A 23,483-nucleotide genomic window follows, 5' to 3' on the forward strand; every position below is an offset into this window, starting at 1 on the left:
GCTCCCTCCTCCTCTCCCTGTCATCGAGCCAGTAAGAGAGAGGAGCGGGTCCTCACGCATGCGCAGTAGGGTTCCCGGGGTGAAGCCGTAAGTCTACTCTGCCGGGTTCCCTTACCCGCAATGGAAGCGGCAGCACCCGACAGCTGATGGAAACATCAGTTGTGGTGCCAACATCGCTGGATTCCAGGACAGGTAAATGTCCTATTAATTAAAATGCAGCAGCTGCAGTATGTGTAGGTGCTGGCTTTTATTTTTTTTTTGACGGAACACCGCTTTAAACAAAAAAACAAAAACAAATGAATATTATACAATCCCATATACACAATCCTTCAACCATAGTTGATCCAGAGGATCTGCTGACCCAAAAGGTCGGTAATCTAGATTGCTTTAAGAAAATCCTGGATTCTTTCCTAAATGTACATAATATAACTGGGTACTAACATTTATAGGTAAAGTTGATCCAGGGAAAATCCAATTGCCTCTCGGGGAGGATCAGGAAGGAATTTTTTCCTTTGCTGGGGAAAATTGGAGCGCCCCTCTGAAACTGGTTTCACTTTGCCCAGTCCCTACATGCCAACCCCCCTTGTCCAAGGAGAGTGGTTCAATGGCCAGTGAGCATGCTGATGCTGGACAGGGATGATGAACGCTGAAGGGGCTTAGCCCTAAAGTCAACAAAAGGGGAACCAGGTTCAGAAAGGCACACAGGAGGGTTTCTGGGACCCGATTGGTTGAAATGACCACACCCCTCATGTTGCTCTAGCTGCTTTTTATAAATGAATGGCTGCTTCGGAGTACTTACAAGTGAAATTTCTCCTCCCACACGGGGTTGAGGTTGCCGTAGATGGTTTTGGTCCTCTTCTTAGTCTTCCCCACTTGTACGGTGACGTAGGGATCACTAGAGCCCGTCTTGTCCTTGGCCTGCAAACCCTGAGCACAGAGAACTGCAAGACAGGAGAGGTCAGTGTGAGACAAACCACTTTATAGATCAATGAACTGCTAACGCTATCCAGCAGATGTTGAAACTTTTCTAAAGTGGTTTGACTTCAAATTTAAGTTAAGTCCACTGCAAACCTGAATTCAGAAAGCACCTCACATGGTCACTGGGAATGGACTTTTTGAAGTCTGTACTGTGCAACTTTGTCTCTCACCTTTCTGTATCACTAGTTGCGCTTAAACTTCAAAGACTAAATGTCCCGGGGCGTTACACTGGATCTGCTGACCCAAAAGGTCGGTAATCTAATATACCCGTTTTCTAACCACTTCAGCTCTATGAATGTTTTACCTTAAGTCAGTTTTACCGCCTATATTACAATAATAAAACTATATCTTTCAATCTATTTTCTTTCTTTTTTTTTTCTTATTTTTCCAATCTTTTTACCCCCCCCCCCTTCTTTCCCATCTTCCTTTTCTTCTATCCTGGTTTCCCTCACCTTCCGTGTCAATCCCCCCCCCCCCCCTTTTTTCTCTCTTTTATTCTACATACTTAATCTATCTGGCTGTACAACACACACTTATGGACGGACATCAAAAGCTGAATCATATCATTTAAACTATATAACATTTAATATCTAGTGGTCCTAGATGCCTCCCGTGTCCGCCGTGGGGGACATTTGCCTTCAGGTGCCTCTACAGATGCTGCCACTTTGCCCCAGTTTCCCTATTGTCTAGGTAAGCAGCGTTTTCATATCCTTCTCAGAACTGAAACTGAATATATATTAAAAGAAAATAATGTTTATGTCTTGAAATGTGTATCAACAATATTAAGGATGGTTTGAATTTGTAGTTACAATTGCAATTTATTTTATTAGATGCTGAGAACTGGCTCCTTCTGAAGAAGCAGCTTTCGCTGCGAAACTAGTAAAGGATATTAGCCAAGACGCATCTTACCTTGTATACCCCACTTCAACCTCGGGGATCACTTTTCATCCTATTGTTTGTGCAATTGTTTAACTGCTTGCCGACCAGCCGCCGTCATTTTACTGCGTCAGGCCGGCGCGATCCCGCGAGCCGCCGTAGCTAGCTGCACTGTGGGGGTGCCGATGCTCGTGGCCAGACGGTCACGATGACCGCCGGCCACGAGCGATCGCAGGCACGAGAGGCAGAACAGGGGCACGTGTGTGTGTGTGTAAACACACAAATCCCTGTTCTGTGAGGAGTGACAGATCGTGAGTTGTTAATAGCTAGGAACCACGATCTGTCATTTCCTCTAGGTCAGTCCCATCCCCCTACAGTTAGAACACACAGTCAGGGAACACAGTTAACCTCTTGATCGCCCCCTAGTGTTAACCCCTTCACTGCCAGTGACATTTATACAGTATTCAGCATTTTTATAGCACTGATCGCTGTATAAATGCCAGTGGTCCCAAAAATGTGTCAGAAGTGTCCGATATAATGTCGCAGTTCCGATAAAAAGATTGCCGCTATTACTAGTAAAAAGTATAATAATAAAAATGCTATAAATTTACCCTCTATTTTGTAGACGCTATAACTTTTGCGCAAACCAATATACGCTTATTGCGATTTTTTTTTTATCAGAAATATGTAGAAGAATACATATCGGCCTAAACTGAGAAAAAATTAAAAAAAAAAATGGGGATATTATAGTAAACAGTACAAAATATTGTGTTTTTTTCAAAATTGTCACTTTTTTTCTTTTTGTTTATAACGCAAAAAATAAAAATTGCAGAGCTGATCAAATACCACCAAAAGGAAGCTCTATTTATGGGAAAACAAAAGGACATCAATTTTGTTTGGGTGCAATGTCGCACGACCGCGCAATTGTCAGTTAACCACTTAAGGACCAGCCTCGTTTTGGATTTTAGGTGTTTACATGTTTAAAACAGGTTTTTCTGCTAGAAAATTACTTAGAACCCCCAAACATTATATATGGTTTTTCTTCTAACACCCTAGAGAATAAAATGGCGGTCACTGCAATACTTTTTTTTGCACCGTATTTGCGCAGCGGTCTTAAAAGCGCACTTTTTTTTGAAAAAATTCACTTTTTTTGAATAAAAAAATAAGACAACAGTAAAGTTAGCCCAATTTTTTTTTATATTGTGAAATATAATGTTACGCCAAGTAAATTGATACCCAACATGTCACGCTTGAAAATTGCGCCCGCTCGTGGAATGGTGTCAAACTTTTACCCTCAAAAATCTCCATAGGCGACGTTTAAAAAATTCTACAGGTTGCATATTTTGTGGTACAGAGGAGGTCTAGGGCTAGAATTATTGCTCTTGCTCTACCGGTCGCGGCGATACCTCACATGTGTGGTTTGACCACCGTTTTCATATGCGGGCGCTACTCGCGTATGCGTTCGCTTCTGCGCGCGAGCTCGTCGGGACAGGGGGGTTTTAAATTTTTTTTTTTTTTATTGTTTATTTTACAATATTTTATTTATTTTTACACTGTTTAAAAAAAAAATGGTTTCACTTTTATTTCTATTACAAGGAATGTAAACATCGCTTGTAATAGAAAAAAGCATGACAGGTCCTCTTAAATATGAGATGTGGGGTCAAAAAGTCCTCAGATCTCATATTTACACTAAAATGCAATAAAAAAAAAAAAAAAAAGTCATTTAGAAAAATGACATTTGAAAAAATGTGGCTTTAAGAGGCGTGGACGGAAGTGACGTATTGACGTCGCTTCCGCCCAGCAGTGTATTGGAGACGAGTGAGCGCCATCTTGGCCTCACTTGTCTCCAGACACACCACAGGATGGGACACTATCTCCTCCGCCGCTACCGACGGCTCCGGTAAGAGGCGGAGGGCACCGGATCGTGGCGGGAGGGGGGGGGCCCTCCTCCGCCACCGATAAAAGTGATCTCGCGGCGAATCCGCCGCAGGGACCACTTTTATCTGACAGCCGGCCGCCGCACGAAAACGGGGATACCGGGGTTATGGCAGCTAGCTGCTGCCATAACAACGATATCCCCGCTCAAAGTTTGGACGTACATCGGCGTGCGGCGGTCTTGAAGTGGTTAAAGCGACGCAGTGCCGAATCGCAAAAAATGGCCTGGTCATTGAGCAGCCAAATCTTCCGGGGCTGAAGCAGCCTGTGAAGCTGTAACAATCAACTGTATTTCTGTCATTGTGGTTTTGTGCCACCATGTTTTTATATTCTATATACTACTAAATTGTTTTTATACAAACTATATATACTTTTGTCTATGTCCTTGAGGTACCGAGATAGTCCAAACCCTCTTCTCGCTTTGCAGGGGCACTTCCGGAGGTGACCCCATGCACCCGTTTCTATAAATGTAATTGGTGGACATCATCACTGGGTCTCTGTGCCTCTCTGTGCAATGCAGGCAGAACACAGCTGGCGGGAGGGGTCGGCACGGTACCGTACATGTGTGTCCTAAAAAACCATCACCTCGACCTCAGTACTCCTCTCTCAAGATGCAAGCAGTGAGTCCGGCTCTTGGGAGGAGTTAAGCAAAATATCAAAACGCCTTGATGGGTGGGTTGTCGGTCTGGAGGAGTGGGCGTTCCTAGGCAGGCTGGATTTGCATGCAGACTACCCTAGATAATGCCCATGGGTGATGCTGAGACCCAGCGATTGAAAGAACTGACATCCGTTAAATGAAAGGGGCGGGCCAGAGAGAGTCAGGCTGGAGTGGAAGGAGTATGCAAAGAAAAGAAAACAAGCCAAGCAGGTTTGTAAAAGGGGCACTGATTACTGTAATGTCACTGGCAGGGAAGGGGTTAACACTAAGGGGCGATCAAGGGGTTAACTGTGTGTTCTCTCAGAGTGTTCTAACTGTTGGGGGGGGATTGACTAGGAGAGGAGACATATCTCTGTTGTACTCACTGATTTTCAGGATTGACATTTCCGTTTTTTCCTACTGTGACACCATTACTTCCTCTATACTCTGACTAGGAGAGGAGACATATCGCTGTTCCTACTAAGTAGGAACAAACGATATGGCTCCTCTTCCCTGACAGCACAGGGATTTATGTGTTTACACATACACAAATCCCCGAGCTTTTTTTGTTGCTTTATCCACACCTGTTGTCACTGGGGGCTGATTTTAGACTTTCAACATTGAGTCTACCACCCACCCCTCCCCTGCATGTGTGCCGAGTGTCTCTATGTGTGTGCGCTAGTGAGCCTGGGGCTGCTGTGTTTTTCACTTTTAATCGTCATGATTTTTTTTAATGTTGGTGATGGTTTGACTGTTTTTGTTGCCAACTAGGACCAGGGGAAATTTTTTTATTCCTGGCCCAAGGGCCGGCCATTGTATTGCACAACGGTCACTCTTTCACTTCTCCCACTTCTCTATTTATTTTGATCCCTGTGTTTGTTTGATGTTCACGTTTGTCACAGTGTGATGAGTAGGGTGTTTGGTCCTTGGACCTACTCTGAACGTCTTGGGATGGGGGTGGACATAGGCCTTTTGGCTTGGTTCACCTTCTCTCATGGGGTCTCCCTTCGGGGGGAGTCCCACCGAGTACTTGGGTCTATTTTGGCAGAACTTCCAGAGAAAGGGGGTCCCGTCTGGTTTCGGCCAGATGGACCCAAGTGAAGTACCTCAGTCCCCATCTGGAGCCTAACGCCCCGGGGGATCAGGGTAAGGTCCTTCCTATAGAAGATCAGTGTAATGCCCGTTTTGTGTCACTCTTTATGTGTGTGCACTTCTTTTGGCACCGGGTGGAGTTTTTGGGTGTGTTTCACACGCCATGGGCTTTAAAAAAGAAAAAACTAGCCATACATTATTACAACTGTGTCTCTTTTCTATTAATAAACTTTATATCTATGCTTGCTGTGAGTTCCATATTGAGGCCCCTTTACAAACCTGCCTGGCTTGTTTTCTTTTCTTTGCATACTCTATTTGGCTTTGGGAATCCCCCAACCTATTAAAGGGGTTGTAAAACCTTTGTGTTTTTTCACCTTAGTGCATCCTATGCATTAAGGTGAAAAAACACCTGGCAGTCAATGCCCCCCCCCCCCCCTTTTACTTACCAGAGCCTCTTCATCTCCTCGGCGGGGACGCACTGTTCCTCTCTCCACGGGGTCCCGGCTCTTGATTGGAGAGATTGACTCCCGCTGCGGTCAATCAAATCCAATGACGTGTGCGCGCCAGGGGGGGGGGGGGGTCGAGTCTGGAATTTTCGTGTCTGTAGACACAAATGCTGGACTCGGGAGCGCGCCCGCAAGGTAACCCCCTCGGGAGGGCACTTCTCTCAGGGGGTTGTCTAAGGCGGGGAAGAGCCGCCTCGGGGACCCCAGAAGAGGACGATGATCGGAGCCACTCTGTACAAGCTGCACAGTGGAGGTAAGTATGATATGCTAGTTATTTAAAAAAAATAAAAAAACGATCTTTTGCAATCACTTTCAGTTGAGTCAGTAAAATACATACCATCTAAACTTTCAATGTTGATATTTTCCCTATTTTATCATGTCATTTTGGAGTGAAAAGGGCTAGATGATGCAGGGCTTCCTCCAGCCAGGAAATGAGGCAGGCTGTATCGGATTTGATGCAGCTTCTAATGCACACTGTGAGAAGCTCACAGTGTGCAGTGAAATCAGAGTAAGCCATTTGAGTCCAGGAGAGGAGCCGGTAAAACTGTGCAAGACTGGAGGGAAGGCTGGGGGTGTGACCTACTGAGCTGACTAAGTAAATGGTCCCGCAGCCTCCTGAGACCTACTGAACTGTGTGAATAGTCCCCATGGCCTCCTGGGACTTGCTGGGCTATGTGAATAGTCCCGTAGCCTCCTGGGACCTACTGAGCTGTGTGAATCGTCCTGTAGCCTTCTGGGACCTACTGAGCTGTGTAAATGGTCCTGTAGCTTCCTGGGACGTACTGAGCTGTGTAAATGGTCCCACATCCTCCTACCTCCTGAGCTGTGTGAATGGTCCCATAGCCTCCTGTGACCTGCTGAGCTGTCTATATGGTTACGTAGCCTCCTGGGACTGGTGTTGTGTCCCAAGAGGCTGCATCTGGGGATGATAAGGGGGGGAGGGGGCGCAAGCAGAAAAGCTGAACTTTCCCTTTTAGGTGAAGTCCTGTAATGTTGCATGGAGTGTGGGAGAGGGGGAGAGGGGGAGAGTGTCTTCCAATCTTGTACCGCTGTCTGACCACCTACCCTCACACTTCCTGTCCTGGTGACAACACAGGAAATGAGCAGATGTCCCCCATTAGGTAGACATGCAAAAACCAATACAAACCTGATGGAGGTTCTCACCCTTTTTGCCTTTATCCACATAATAATAATAGATTTAGTGGAGCTACAATCTGCCATGTCATAGACTCACCGGTGATGGTGATCTTGGCTGACCACTTCGACGTGCCATCCAGCACACTTTGTTTCACGGTCTTCATCTGCTGAGCATGGATCACTTTGGTGATGGTGAAGACATCTCGGATCAGATCGAAAATCTCTGGCTTGTTCCTCTCCCGGATCTTCATCCGATCCTTCATGGCCATGATGATGTTCTGCGTGCGGTCCTCCGCTCCGTGCTTCGAGCTCTTCTCTGCCGCCCCTGCAGTCAGGACAAAAATCACAGGTCATCTCAATTGGGCTCTGGTCACCTCCGACGGTTAGGCTCTAACAATGCCCAACCACAGCAATCTACAGGTTGGGGCAGAAGAGAGAAGGGCACTCACCAGTAAATCAAGCCTCACTGTGTGTAATGGCTAGATGAAGTCACATTAAAGATAGGCCTCAACTCCTGCTACATGACCCATTGAGGCTCCCCCAATGGGTCCTGTAGCAGGAGTCGAGGTCTATGTGTAATCAAGACCTCATCTAACCATTACATACAGTGCTGTTTGATTTACTGGTGAGCACCCTTCCTCTTCTGCCATACTGTGCAATGCTGGATTTAGTGGAGTCATACATTGGGGGTCTTCGGATGCTTTAAGTGATGTTAGACTTCTGGTGTTGCTGTATCTTTAAAGTGTTCAATATTACCCTCATGCCAACCACCTAATATATACAGTATCTCACAAAAGTGAGTACACCCCTCACATTTTTGTAAATATTTTATTCTATCTTTTCATGCGACTTTTCATGTGACAACACTGAACTGAGCTGTACCCCCTGTGCTCAGTAAATCTGTCAGTTGTAATAAAAAGAGAGAAGTCCATGAGGGGGCATGTGGTACCTAACCCATGATTGGACTTAACCCATAGTAAGGCAACACATTTTAGCAAGTGGCAGAATTGCTAGAATTCAACATGAAGTTAACAATTGAAGTTGGTCACGCACTCAGTACAAAAACGTCAGTCTCCATCTAATGTCTAAACCCCTGGCAACAAAAGTGAGTACACCCCTAAGTGAAAATGTCCAAATTGGGCCCAAAGTGTCAATATTTTGTGTGGCCAGCATTATTTTCCAGCACTGCCTTAACCCTCTTGGGCATGGAGTTCACCAGAGCTTCACAGGTTGCCACTGGAGTCCTCTTCCACTCCTCCATGACGACATCACAGAGCTGGTGGATGTTAAAGACCTTTCGCTCCTCCACCTTCTGTTTGAGGATGCCCCACAGATGCTCAATAGGGTTCAGGTCTGGAGACATGCTTGGCCAGTCCATCACCTTTACCTTCAGCTTCTTTAGCAGGGCAGTGGTCGTTATGTTGGAATACTGTCCTGCGGCCCAGTTTCTGAAGGGAGGTGATCATGCTCTGCTTCAGTATGTCACAGTACATGTTGGCATTCATGGTTCCCTCAATGAACTGTAGCTCCCCAGTGCCGGCAGCACTCATGCAGCCCCAGAACATGACACTCCCACCACCATGCTTGACTGTAGGTAAGACACACTTGTCTTTGTACTCCTCACCTGGTTGCCGCCACACACGCCTGACACCATCTGGACCAAATAAGTTTATCTTGGTCTCATCAGACCACAGGAGATGGTTCCAGTAATCCATGTCCTTAGTCTGCTTGTCTTCAACAAACTGTTTGCAGGCTTTCTTGTGCATCATCTTTAGAAGAGGCTTCCTTCTGGGACGACAGCCATGCAGATCAATTTGATGCAGTGTGCGGCGTATGGTCTGAGCACTGACAGGCTGATCCCCCACCCCTTCAACCTCTGCAGCAATGCTGGTAGCACTCATATGTCTATTTCCCAAAGACAACCTGTGGATATGACGCTGAGCACGTGCACTCAACTTCTTTGGTCTACCATGGTGAGGCCTGTTCTGAGTGGAACCTGTCCTGTTATACTGCTGTATGGTCTTGGCCACTGTGCTGTAGCTCAGTTTCAGGGTCTTGGCAATCTTCTTATAGCCTAGACCATCTTTATGTAGAGCAACAATTCTTTTTTTTCAGATCCTCAGAGAGTTCTTTGCCATGAGGTGCCATGTTGAACTTCCAGTGACCAGTATGAGAGAGTGAGAGCGATAACACCAAATTTACCACACCTGCTCCCCATTCACACCTGAGACCTTGTAACACTAACAAGTCACATGACACAGAGGAGGGAAAATGGCCTAATTTGGACATTTTCACTTAGGGGTGTACTCACTTTTGTTGCCAGCAGTTTAGACATTAATGGCTGTGTGTTGAGTTATTTTGAGGGGACAGCAAATTTACACTGTTATACAAGCTGTACACTCACTACATTACATTGTAGCAAAGTGTCATTTCTTCAGTGTTGTCACATGAAAAGATAGAATAAAATATTTACAGAAATGTGGGGGGTGTACTCACTTTTGTGAGATACTGAATGTGCAGCAGTAGGGAAGGAAGGCCTTAATACCTACACACTGCAGATATTCGTAGATGGAGACTGACGTTTTTGTGCTGAGTGCCTGACCAACTTCAATTGTTAACTTCACGCTGAACTCAGGCTTACTATGGGTTAAGTACATGCCCCCTCATGGACTTCTCTCTTTTTATTACAATTGACAGATTTACGGAGCACAGGGAGTACAGCTAGCACTATACCCCCGAAGCTCTGACGTGAACAATGCTGCTTTCTCATACAACAGCCCCTCTCCTCCACTGTCCATTCAAACAAGGCATTGTATTTTGTGAATGGGTTCACATAATACAAAGTGCTCTGTAACTGGACGGGGGGTGTGGGGAGGAGGGGGTTGCAGGCAAAATGGCTGCATATGACTCTGCAGCTCCTGGAGCTAAGACCAAAAAGTCCAGCACTGGAAGTATAGCAATAGCTATACTCCCGGTGCTCAGTAAAAATGTATATTAACCACTTGAGCCCCGGACCATTATGCTGCCTAAGGACCAGAGGTCTTTTTCCAATTTGGCACTGCGTTGCTTTAACTGCTAATTGCGCGGTCATGCAATGCTGTACCCAAACGAAATTTGCGTCCTTTTCTTCCCACAAATAGAGCTTTCTTTTGATGGTATTTGATCACCTCTGCAGTTTTTATTTTTTGCGCTATAAACGGAAAAAGACCGAAAATTTTGAAAAAAATGATATTTTCTACTTTTTGTTATAAAAAAAATCCAATAAACTAAATTTTAGTCATACATTTAGGCCAAAATGTATTCGGCCACATGTCTTTGGTAAAAAAAATGTCAATAAGCATATATTTATTGGTTTGCGCAAAAGTTATAGCATCTACAAACTAGGGTACATTTTCTGTAATTTACACAGCTTTTAGTTTATGACTGCCTATGTCATTTCTTGAGGTGCTAAAATGGCAGGGCAGTACAAAACCCCCACAAATGACCCCATTTTGGAAAGTAGACACCCCAAGGAAATTGCTGAGAGGCATGTTGAACCCATTGAATATTTATTTTTTTTGTCCCAAGTGATTGAATAATGACAAAAAAAAAAAAAAATATTTACAAAAAGTTGTCACTAAATGATATATTGCTCACACAGGCCATGGGCCTATGTGGAATTGCACCCCAAAACACATTTAGCTGCTTCTCCTGAGTACGAGGATACCACATGTGTGGGACTTTTTGGGAGCTTAGCCGCGTACGGGGCCCCGAAAACCAATCACCGCCTTCAGGATTTCTAAGGGTGTAAATTTTTGATTTCACTCTTTACCGCCTATCACAGTTTCGGAGGCCATGGAATGCCCAGGTGGCACAAAACCCCCCCCAAATGACCCCATTTTGGAAAGTAGACACCCCAAGCTATTTGCTGAGAGGCATGGTGAGTATTTTGCAGCTCTCATTTGTTTTTGAAAATGAAGAAAGACAAGAAAAAACTTTTTTTTTTTTCTTTTTTCAATTTTCAAAACTTTGTGACAAAAAGTGAGGTCTGCAAAATACTCACTATACCTCTCAGCAAATAGCTTGGGGTGTCTACTTTCCAAAATGGGGTCATTTGGGGGGGTTTTGTGCCACCTGGGCATTCCATGGCCTCCGAAACTGTGATAGGCAGTGAAGAGTGAAATCAAAAATTCACGCCCTTAGAAAGCCTGAAGGCGGTGATTGGTTTTCGGGGTCCCGTACGCGGCTAGGCTCCCAAAAAGTCTCACACATGTGGTATCCCCGTACTCAGGAGAAGCAGCAGAATGTATTTTGGGGTGTAATTTCACATATTCCCATGGCATGTTTGAGCAATATATCATTTAGTGACAACTTTGTGCAAAAAAAAAAAAAAAAAAAATTTGTCTCTTTCCCGCAACTTGTGTCGCAATATAAAATATTCCATGGACTCGACATGACTCTCAGCAAATAGCTTGGGGTGTCTACTTTCCAAAATGGGGTCATTTGGGGGGGTTTTGAACTGTCCTGGCATTTTATGCACAACATTTAGAAGCTTATGTCACACATTACCCACTCTTCTAACCACTTGAAGACAAAGCCCTTTCTGACACTTTTCGTTTACATGAAAAAGTTATTTTTTTTTGCAAAAAAATTACTTTGAACCCCCAAACATTATATATTTTTTTAAAGCAAATGCCCTACAGATTAAAATGGTGGGTGTTTCATTTTTTTTTTCACACAGTATTTGCGCAGCGATTTTTCAAACGCATTTTTTGGGGAAAAAACACACTTTGTTAAATTTTAATGCACTAAAACACACTATATTGCCCAAATGTTTGATGAAATAAAAAAGATGATCTTAGGCCGAGTACATGGATACCAAACATGACATGCTTTAAAATTGCGCACAAACGTGCAGTGGCAACAAAATAAATACATTTTTAAAAGCCTTTAAAAGCCTTTACAGGTTACCACTTTAGATTTACAGAGGAGGTCTACTGCAAAAATTACTGCCCTCGATCTGACCTTCGCGGCGATACCTCACATGCATGGTGCAATTGCTGTTTACGTTTGACGACAGACCGCCGCTTGCGTTCGCCTTAGCGCGAGAGCAGGGGGCGACAGGGGTGCTTTTTTTTTTCTTTATTATTTTTTTGCTTTTTTATCTTATTTTTAAACTGTTCCTTTCATTTTTTTTTTTTTAATCATTTTTATTGTTATCTCAGGGAATGTAAATATCCCCTATGATAGCAATAGGTAGTGACAGGTACTCTTTTTTGAAAAAATTGGGGTCTATTAGACCCTAGATCTCTCCTCTGCCCTCAAAGCATCTGATGACACCAAGATCGGTGTGATAAAATGCTTCCCCAATTTCCCAATGGCGCTATTTACATCTGGCGAAATCGAAGTCATAAAATGCTCGTAGCTTCCGGTTTCTTAGGCCATAGAGATGTTTGGAGCCACTCTGGTCTCTGATCAGCTCTATGGTCAGCTGGCTGAATCACCGGCTGCATTCTCAGGTTCCCCGTTGAGACAGGAGAGCCAGAGAAAAACACGGAAGACGGTGGGGGGGGGGGGCATTCCCTCCCACGGCTTGTAAAAGCAGTCTAGAGGCTAATTAGCTGCTAGGATTGCTTTTACATGAAAGCCGACCGCTGGCTGAAAAGAATGATACCAAGATGATACCTAAACCTGCAGGCATCATTCTGGTATAACCATTCAAAGTCGTGAATGGCATACCTGAAGACAATAAAATGGTTAACAATAAAGCACAGTAAACGGTAAAGTATAAAAAATTGCATACCTGAAAAGCAAACATGATAAAACATAATAACAATAAAACATTGCAGAATAGAATACAGTAAAAAAGAGCAGAACAATAGAGAGAGAATAGAGAGAGAGAACAATAAAACGACAACTATTTTTTTTTATTTTATATATATATATTTTTTTTTTTTTACACTTTTTTTGTAACTAACTTTTATAACTGTAACCGGTTCCAGGTTCGGGTCTCTCAAAATGCGATGGCATCTTGGGAGACCCTGTGAAAGTGTGCCTAGTCTGTGCAATGCTGTACCCTACGCTAATACTCAACTAGTGAATGGTAGTGTTCAAAACATTCACCAATGCAAAGACCAGGATTGTCAGGACAGGAGGGACAATAATAGTGGGTGTCACGTCTATATCCGCGTTTGCTGCAGACACAACATCTTTTTGGGGGGGTTCGTTGGGTAGGGGTACTCGGGAGCACATAAAAATGCCTCTCATGCAGCCGACTGCATTTGGTTGGGGATGTGAATGGGGGAAGTACGGGCGCTGCAGAAGTGGTGGGTTCCCAATTAGGATTGGCGAATGCAGCAGGAAGGGCACTATGGGCACGACGGGCCTGTGTTTGTCTTTTTGGTGGCAGCGGGACACTACTTGTGCTTGTCACCTCACCAGCTTGAACTGCACTTATGGTACTCGCCACGTTACCAAGTGTTACTGCAGTGCTGGTTTGACTACGACCGGGGTGTACTAGGCCGCTGGCGCTTGCCAGTTCAATAAAAAGCTACCAAAAAACTGTTAGCGATCGCAGGGATCAGGCCTGACTCTGCGAACGCTGCAGTTATGCATTTAGTGTTTTGTAAGTGTCAGTGATCGATCGATACTGCACTTGGGTGGGCTGGGCTGGGCCGGGCGGAGGGGCAAAACGCAGGTGCTAGCAGGTATCTGGGCTGATCCCGCTAACACTGCGTTTTTGGGAACCCTAAATTGCTGGGGACGCTAGTATAGATCTGATCGGATCAGATATTGATCCGTTCAGATACTATACCACTAAGGGAGGTGCGTGGGTGTTAGCGGTACTGGCACTAATCTGACGCTGCTTGGGGCTGGTGCTTGCCAGTTCACCAAAATACTACCAAAAAAACTGTTAGCGATCGCAGGGATCAGGCCTGACTCTGCGAACGCTGCAGTTATGCATTTAGTGTTTTGTAAGTGACAGTGATCGATCGATACTGCACTTGGGTGGGCTGGGCTGGGCCGGGCGGAGGGGCAAAACGCAGGTGCTAGCAGGTATCTGGGCTGATCCCGCTAACACTGCGTTTTTGGGAACCCTAAACTGCTGGGGACGCTAGTATAGATCTGATTGGATCAGATATTGATCCGTACAGATACTATACCACTAAGGGAGGCGTATGCTGCGTGCGTGGGTGTTAGCGGTACTCGCGCTAATCTGACGCTGCCTGGGGCGACGCATATCACCGCCGGGCGATCAGGGGGCTAAACCTTTATTCGGTAATAAACGGCGGGTGCCCTGACACTATAAAAAATAAACGAACTAACCAGCGTCACCCGTAACGGTTATACGGTGATCAGTGGTGAAAGGGTTAACTAGGGGGCAATCAAGGGGTTAAAACATTTATTCGGTAGTATATGGGGGTCCCTGTCGCTATAAAACGCTGACGGCGAACCTTAATATTTAGGTCCCTAACTAGCGTCACCAGCGACACTAATACAGCGATCAGAAAAATGATCGCTTAGCAACACTGGTGACAGGGGGTGATCAAGGGGTTAAAACTTTATTAGTGGGGGTTAGGGGGGTATCCTAGACCTACAGGGGGGTAATACTAACTGTCCCAACACTGTAACTGTCACAAACTGACACCAATACAGTAATCAGAAAAAAAAAAAAAAAAACTGCTGGTGTCAGTTTGTGACGGGGGGGGGGGGGGTGATTGGGGGGGGATCGGGGGGCGATCGGGGGGGGGATCGGGGTGTTTTGTGTGCCTGGCATGTTCTACTGTGTGTGTGTAGTGTTGTGCACTCACATACCTGTCTTCTCTCCTCGGGCCGGAACGGAAATTACCGAGCCGAGGAGAGATGACATCATTTCCTTTGCTGCTGTTTAGCATACAGCAGCAAAGGAATGATGTGATTGGCCGGCAGGGATCGCGACGGGGGGGGGGGGGCCACGAACGGATGGCCTCCCCCTCATCTCCGATCGCCGTGGGACAAAAGACGACCGCCTCGGGCACCGGGGGGGGGGGGGGGGGGTCCGATCGGACCCCCCTCCCGCGGAAGGCAAATCACGTATATATACGTGATTTTGCCTGTCCGTGCCACCTTGCCGACGTAAATTGGCGTGAGGCGGTCGTCAAGTGGTTAAAAGGGATACTGTAAGTCCTAGAGATTGCATGCACCTTGTTGAACTTAAAGTGATTGTAAGCCTCAAACATAAAATCTGAACAAAGCATTAGACATGTGCAATTCGTTTAGTTCTGAATTCATTTTTTAACAAATTTTGACAAATTCGTTAATTCCGAAAATTTCCGAATTTTCAAATTTGGAAAAAAAAAAGTCGAAATTAGAAATTTGGAAATTCGAAATTTGGAAATTTGGAATTTCGGACATTTGAAAATTCTAAAATTTGGAAATTTGAAAATCTGAAAATAAGAATGAAAATCTGAAAATTCAAAAGAATGAAAATCCGAAAATCTGAAATAATAACTATAAAATTATAGGTATTGTAATTTCCTTTCAAATTTGGCTGTTAGTAAATGTAACGAGTACGAATTTATCTGATGTTACGAATTATCTGAAATAACGTAAATTCGCAAATTCTAAATTCGCAAATTCGAAAATTTGAAAATTCGCAAATTTGGGATTTCTGAATTCCAAATTTTCTAATTCCCCAAATCCGAATAAAGCAAAAAAAACGAATGAAACGAAAACAAACAATTTTTTTGTAAGTGCACATATATACAAAGCAGTTTCCTCTATAGTGTGTACTTGTCTCAGTCACGAGCACCAAGTGTCATTTCTGTGTGCTGCTTCCTTCCCCTGCTATCAGCATGAGTCACTTTTGATACGTTTTTCTGACACCAATAAAAACATGGTGACAGGGGAGGGACCTCCAGCTGAATGACAGCATGAGCTCTATTCCTGTGTGCTGTGTGAAGGGGGGGGGGGGGTGTCCCTTCCCTCCAATCAGCTCTCAGAGCTCTCTTCACTGATGTAACTTCAGCTCCCCGTCCCCTGCTTTTCAGAGCTGAGAGATCCTGTGTATATTGTGAACTGTGGATGTTGGGGGAAGATGGTTGCAGATAAACAGGTACAACTTCTGTAGGGAGATTTGTTTCACCTCTGTGTATCATCTGAGGGCAGTCACTTCACTGGGTATATGTGAGGGTTTACATCCACTTTGTCCAATAGTAAACCAGCATGCCAGGGTACAAAGTGGCTGAATTTCTGGAGTTCAGCTTTAAAGTGGTTGTAAACCCTTCCATATACCCAGTGAGGTGACCGGCCTGATACACAGAGATGAAACAAATCCTCCTACATAAGTTGTGCCTGTTTATCTGTTTTTTTTTCCTCTTCTCTACATCTGTTTAAAGTCCAGAATTTATACAGCACTTCTGAGCTTCAGAAGACAGGGGGTGGAGAGCTGAATGGAGTGGAGGGAAAGAACACCCCACCTCCCTTTTCTCAGCACACAGGAACAGAGCTGAGGATGTCATTAACAGGCTGTGTGCTGGAGCTCTCTCCTCGTCACTTTTTTAATCTCTTGGGGTCAGGAAAATTTTTCAAAAGCGATAGCAGAGGAATGAAGCAGCAGACAGAAATGACATGTAGTGCTTTTGTGACAAGTACACAGTATAGGGGGATATACTTTGTTCATATTTCATATCTGAGGTTTACAATCACTTTAAAGGGCCAGCGAAAGCCGGCGATCATGGGTTAAAGAGACAAAACAAGGGGAAAGGTGCATGTACTGCAGAGATGTACTGATCTGAATTATGAGGATGGGGGCTACCTCCAAGGCATGCATGCCATCAGTGTATACATTAGTATATACACTATATTGTCAAAAGTATTGGGACGCCCGCCTTTACATGCACATGAACTTTAATGGCATCCCAGTCTTAGTCCGTAGGGTTCAATATTGAGTTGGCCCACCCTTTGCAGCTATAACAGCTTCAACTCTTCTGGGAAGGCTGTCCACAAGGTTTAGGAGTGTGTCTTTGGGAATGTTTGACCATTCTTCCAGAAGAGCATTTGTGAGGTCAGGCACCGATGTTGGATGAGAAAGCCTGGCTCGCAGTCTCCACTCTAATTCATCCCAAAGGTGTTCTATCGGGTTGAGCTCAGGACTCTGTGCAGGCCAGTCACGTTCCTCCACCCCAAACTCGCTCATCCATGTCTTTATGGACCTTGCTTTGTGCACTGGTGCGCAGCCATATTGGAACAGGAAGGGGCCATCCCCAAACGGTTCCCACAAAGTTGGGAGCATGAAATTGTCCAAAATGTCTTGGTATGCTGACACCTTAAGAGTTCCCTTTACTGGAACTAAGGGGCAAAGCCAAACCTCTGAGAAACAGCCCCATACCCCCCCCTCCACCAAATGAAGGTCCATAAAGACATGGATGAGCGAGTTTGGGGTGGAGGAACTCATCAACTCCTGTCCTCAGGACCCACTAACAGGCCAGGTTTGAAAGATAACTGAAATACATCACAGGTGATATTATTCGCTGCTCAGTAACTGCAGTATTCTAGTCTGCATCTCCCCAAGGTAATACATAAAACTTGGCCTGTTAGTGGGCCCTGAGGACAAGGTTGATGACCACTGAATTAGAGCAGAGACTACGAGCCAGGCCTTCTCCACCATCAGTGCCTGACCTCACAAACGCGCTCATTTGGTGGAGGGGAATTATGGTGTGGGGTTGTTTTTCAGGGGTTGGGCTTGGCCCCTTAGTTCCAGTGAAGGGAACTCTTAAGACATCAGCACACCAAGATATTTTGGACAATTTCATGCTCCTAACTTTGTAGGAACAGTTTGGGGATGACCTCTTCTTGTTCCAACATGACTGCGCACCAGAGCACAAAGCAAGGTCCATAAAGACATGGATGAGCGAGTTTGGGGTGGAGGAACATCACTGGCCTGCACAGAGTCCTGAGCTCAACCCGATAGAACACCTTTGGGATGAAGTAGAGTGCAGACTGTGAGCCAGGCCTTCTCTTCCAACCTCAGTGCCTGACCTCACAAATGCTCTTCTGGAAGATGGTCAAACATTCCCATAGACACACTCCTAAACCTTGTGGACGGAACTCAGTATTGAACCCTACAGACTAAGACTGGGATGCCATTCTCAGTCCGTAGTTCATGTTCTTGTAAAAGGCAGGTGTCCCAATACTTTTGGCAATATAGTGTCTATGTATCCAAGGCTGGGAGCTCCGTTATCTTCCATAGCTCCGTCGCTCACTGTAAATAAACAGAGTTTGGCGGACGGCGTGATCCCGCCCGCGGGTGTTATAGTAAACCTGAGAAGGAGAGGAGAGCTGTGATTATCGATATGCGGGGGGATGCAGAGCGGAAAGAAAATTATACTCTGCGCTCACACACATAACCAGCGGCTGGGCTTGGCAGGTGGCAGATAGCGCCAGAAAGAGACAAGGAGCCGGCAATCCTTCCAGGTGATGATGATTGGATGGTTGAACACCTCCGTAGAGCACAATTTGACAAACAAGCACAGCCGGGAGTATGTGTCAAAGCAGATGTGTCTATGGCATTGTGTGCAAGCGGGACAGCAACCAGGAGAACGTTCAACCACCTTCAGTGTGACAACCCCTAAGACCTTGGGGGCACGGCAGGCGTTCTGTTGTCACCAGGTTGACACCCGTATCAATGCACGAACCCCCCGTGGGCCTAATTATCTCTCTGAAAGACAGGAATGACTAAACTTCTCTATATAAAGCTCTCAGATTTTATTTTCACGCCCTCTCGTTGTCCATATTCTTCACGGTGGGAACAAAATATATAGAAAGATTACGGGAACTCATCTCCAGGAGAACTTACTCTGCAGGCAATCGGCGTTCAGCAGGTCTTGGCACTTCTCGTGACATTTGACCCCGCACTCGGAGCAGCGCATCCCCTGCCGGGCGATCCCCCACAGGAGACCCTCGCACTCGTAGCAATAGGTGGGGGTGGTGGCCGTCCAGACCTCAAAGTTGTGAGGCGTTGTGCAGGAAATGGGGTAGATTAAGGCTTGGAGGGTTTTCTTGTACACATGTGATTTCTGAAAAACATAAAAAAAAAACATTGGGGGGGATGTTATAATAATATATCACATAACATAGAACTGGGGGGAGACAGTGGCTCCTTGTCTAGATATAATCCTCAAAAGCACTGTAGGATTTTCAGGAACAGGTGCAACCGAGCTACTACCTCCTGTGTAATGCCTGGACAGCCTCAAGAACACAGCACTCATCCTCTACAAACCTCCATGTTGCAATCCATGCATGGAAGTCTAAGGCTAAAACATTGTTTTATTATTGCAAGTGAACAATCCAACGTGTTTCTAACAATCCAACGCGTTTCTAACAACCCAACGCGTTTCTAACAACCCAACGCGTTTCGGCCTTCAGGCGTTAACCACTTGCTGACCAGCTGCCGCAGTTTTACTATGTCGCTTCGCCATGTGGCCACTAGGGGCGCATGTGCGCCTGCCCCCGAAGCGATCGCTCTTGACCCAGCAAGAACCGGGATCTGTGCGTGTAAACACACAGATCCCGGTTCTCTGAGGGGAGAAGAGACAGATAGTCTGTTCATACAAAGTATGAACAGCGATCTGTTATCTCCCCTAGACAGTCCCTTCCCTCCTTCAGTTAGAACACACACTAGGTAACACAGTTAACCCCTTGATCGCCCCCTAGTGTTAAATCCCCTTCCCTGCCAGTGACATTTTGACAGTAATCAATGCATTTTTATAGCAATAATTGCTGTATAAATCACAATGGTCCCAAAAATATGTCAAAAGTGTCCGATGTGTCTGCCATAATGTCGCAGTCCCAATAAAAATCGTAGATTGCCGCCATTACTAGTAAAAAAAAAAAATAATAATAATAAAAATGCTATAAAACTATCCCCTATTTTGTAGATGCTATAACTTTTGTGCAAACCAATCAATATACGCTTATTGCGATTTTTATTACCAAAAATATGTAGAAGAATATGTCTCGGCCTAAACTGAGGAAAAAAAATGTTTTTTTATATACTTTTGGGGGATATTATAGCAAAAAGTAAAAAATATTGCGTTTTTTAAAAAATTATCGCTCTTTTTTTGTTTATAGCGCAAAAAATAAAAACCGCAGAGGTGCTCAAATACCACCAAAAGGGTGCATCGTCGCACGACCGCGCAATTGTCAGTTAAAGCAACGCAGTGCCGAATCGCAAAAAGTGCTCTGGTCAGGAAGGGGGTAAAATCTTCCGGGGCTGAAGCGGTTAATGTACTTACAATGCTTGTACTTAAATAAAAAAAAAATACTAATGACTACAGAGCTGCATTCATTTGAGCCCTTTACATGTCTGGAGTTTGGCTTTAAGGTACCCATTTACAAAGCAGAAAATGATGGCATTCTGGGAATATTTGTTACCTTATTGCGGGGTCCCTGTTTGCATAATTTATAAACCTCTACTGCAGGGGTGTCCAACCCATGGCCCCAGAGAGTTTAGCATGTAGCCCCGGCCCTTCTGGAGGGATTTTGTGCAAGCACAGCAGCCACATCGGCCAACACAGACAAGCCTGGCCTATGCACGTCTGCAGGGATGCCGGGGATGCTGTGCAAACATAGCAGCCCCGGCAGCCTACATTGACAAGCCAGGCAAAATGCACGCCTGATGGGATGCCGGGGCTGCAATGTTTGCAATAGCACTGGGCACCAAGGAATGCTGCATGGCTGGATCTAGGGGGTGCTAGGGTGGGCTGCGTCCTCCAGATTTTAATTGCCCCACCCCCCAAAGCCCCCTGCCCCAGCACAAATACAGGCTACACACCGGTGATTAGGGTGAACCTGGAAAACCCTATTCAATAAAACGGAACAGGAAATAAGAAGGATTCAAGACATTTTTTTTAGCAGACATTCGCTAGACATTCGCTCACTATGACGTACACTGATGTAAAACTCTGTATTCTACTTATGAGAAATGTCATGCAGCAAATGAAGGCAAAAGTAAAAAAAATAACCATCCAGTCTGACAAATTCCCCACTCCTTATAAACAGGTCTCCAACTCCTTTCCTGGAGAAACACTTTCTTCTAAGGATCTGAAAGAGAATTCCCTCTGGAAATGGTGCTTACCAAGTCTTCGTCCTTGAGAGAAGTGCGAGTGGCCATAGCAGAGGTGATGCCGGCCTTACGGGACTGGACCAGAGACTGCAAAGGTAATACAAAGATGATACAATTATATCCCCAAGCAATATTTAATGCTAACAAGTCACATTTTGCTCAAAAGGCATAAAAACGGCCATAGCTATATGAAAACGGAAAATAAAAAGAAAGTGGAATCTCAGATTGTGATCTGCAGTGGATGATTGAAAAAGAAAAAGGGCATGATAACCAATATTAAAGAAAACCTGTCATAGCATAAAATCTTTAGTCTTTGTGGCCAGTAGAGGGTTTCCTGTTTGATAACTTAATGACGGGGGCGGGGGAGGGACAGGGCCAATTTTTAGGTCCTGTGTGCAGTCTGGGCCTAGAACCCAAGGTTCTCCCCAGACACTAGGAAACTGAAGCGAAGAAGAGCATGGGCACTGCAAGGTGTCCTTAACAGTAAAGTTGGTGGACATGACAGGCCCACTTTAGCACACCTCATAAAGAACATCACTAGAGTGCATATCTACTGCTTAGATTTTCCTCATCTTAAAACATGGTCTCTACAGTGGTTTTGGAGTACAGACACATCTTATAAGATTAATCCACTTAAAATTATATCTCAATCATGGGAGGAAGCATCACATAGCTTCTTGGACCTCTTCCCAACTCTACCCATCTGCAAAGCTTCTTCGACTTATTAGTGTCTCCAGAAGTGGAAAATTTCCCATCTGCATAGCTTCTTGGACCTCAGTGTCTTCAGCAGTGGAAAACTTCCCAACTCTACCCATCTGCATAGCTTCTTGGACCTCTTAGTGTCTCCAGCAGTGGAAAACGTCCCAGCTCCAACCATCTGCATAGCTTCTTGGACCTCTTAGTGTCTCCAGCAGTGAAAACCTTCCCAGCTCCAACCATCTGCATAGCTTCTTGGTCCTCTTAGTGTCTTCAGCAGTGGGAAACTTCACAGCTCTACCCATCTGCATAGCTTTTTGGTCCTCTTAGTGTCTCCAGCAATGAAAAACTTCCCAACTCTACCCATCTGCATAGCTTCTTGGACCTCTTAGTGTCTCCAGCAGTGGAAAACGTCCCAGCTCCAACCATCTGCATAGCTTCTTGGACCTCTTAGTGTCTCCAGCAGTGAAAACCTTCCCAGCTCCAACCATCTGCATAGCTTCTTGGTCCTCTTAGTGTCTTCAGCAGTGGGAAACTTCACAGCTCTACCCATCTGCATAGCTTTTTGGTCCTCTTAGTGTCTCCAGCAGTGAAAAACTTTCAAACTCTACCCATCTGCATAGCTTCTTGAACCTCTTAGTGTCTTCAGCAGTGGGAATTTTTCCAGCTCTACCCATCTGCATAACTTACTAGACCTCTTAGCATCTTGCCCCTGGAGTATTCCTATCTTGTTTTTATTGGGAAGGTGTCATGGTCCCAGAGTTTGACAAATCCAATGGACCCCCCCCATCTCCCCCCCATCTCCCCTTCTTGCTTTGTTGGGTCACAACCATGTTTGCTATAGATCTTGCTAGTTGGCTATGGGCCTTCCGGGCCATTTCTTGTTTGTAGCTAGTAAGAGATAATTGGATCTGGACATATTCTTTTTATTCTTGTGGGATTCTTAAATTTATTTAATCAGGGGGGACGATCTAGGAACGGTGGCCTATGACAAAGTTTTAATTATTTATTGAGCGGTCTACGGCCTTTTGAGGCTGCGTGTAATGAATTATTCACACAGAGAACTGGAGGGAAGAAAAAAATCTATTACAATTTATAATAACCATTATGAATTGCCTACTACACTAATAAGTGTAGGCTCCTGAAAATTAAAATGATGAATAAAAGTTTTATTGTAAAAGAATTATGGTGGCACGGCTAACGCTTTAAGTTAATCAGGCACAGGTAGTATTTGAGAATTTATTATCCTATGGTCGTATTTTTGAAGGATTTTATATTATGCAGAATGCAGCTGGAGGAACAAGGCTCCCCTCTTAACAGGCTAAACCTGGTGAGGAAATGTCACTGGCGGAGTCCCAGAAAAATATAAGATGCTGGGGAGGGCAATCAGCCCAGAAACACACAGATAAAAGCGAAACCTTAGGCTAACTAAACTTGTGACAATGGTCAAATGTCATCTGCTGCAGATCACGTGATGAACCTTTAGCACTGGGTTTGCATACAGCAAAGCTAAACCAATAAATGGAAATAAAAAGGCCAAAAT

General features: G+C 45.0%; 1 protein-coding gene across 1 annotated transcript in view; it reads right to left on the bottom strand.

Moving 5' to 3' along the window:
• LOC141130885 (protein unc-13 homolog B-like) overlaps positions 1 to 23,483 on the bottom strand; it is a gene marked incomplete in the record, with an annotated part of 525,591 nt that overhangs the window by 136,166 nt on the left and 365,942 nt on the right. The window contains 4 exon segments of the mRNA XM_073618170.1: positions 800 to 941; positions 7,259 to 7,486; positions 18,977 to 19,196; positions 21,257 to 21,331. Coding sequence (XP_073474271.1) covers positions 800 to 941; positions 7,259 to 7,486; positions 18,977 to 19,196; positions 21,257 to 21,331 — 665 coding nt within the window.

Source organism: Aquarana catesbeiana, linkage group LG01 (genome assembly GCF_042186555.1).
Source record: "Aquarana catesbeiana isolate 2022-GZ linkage group LG01, ASM4218655v1, whole genome shotgun sequence".
Classification (NCBI taxonomy): domain Eukaryota; kingdom Metazoa; phylum Chordata; class Amphibia; order Anura; family Ranidae; genus Aquarana; species Aquarana catesbeiana.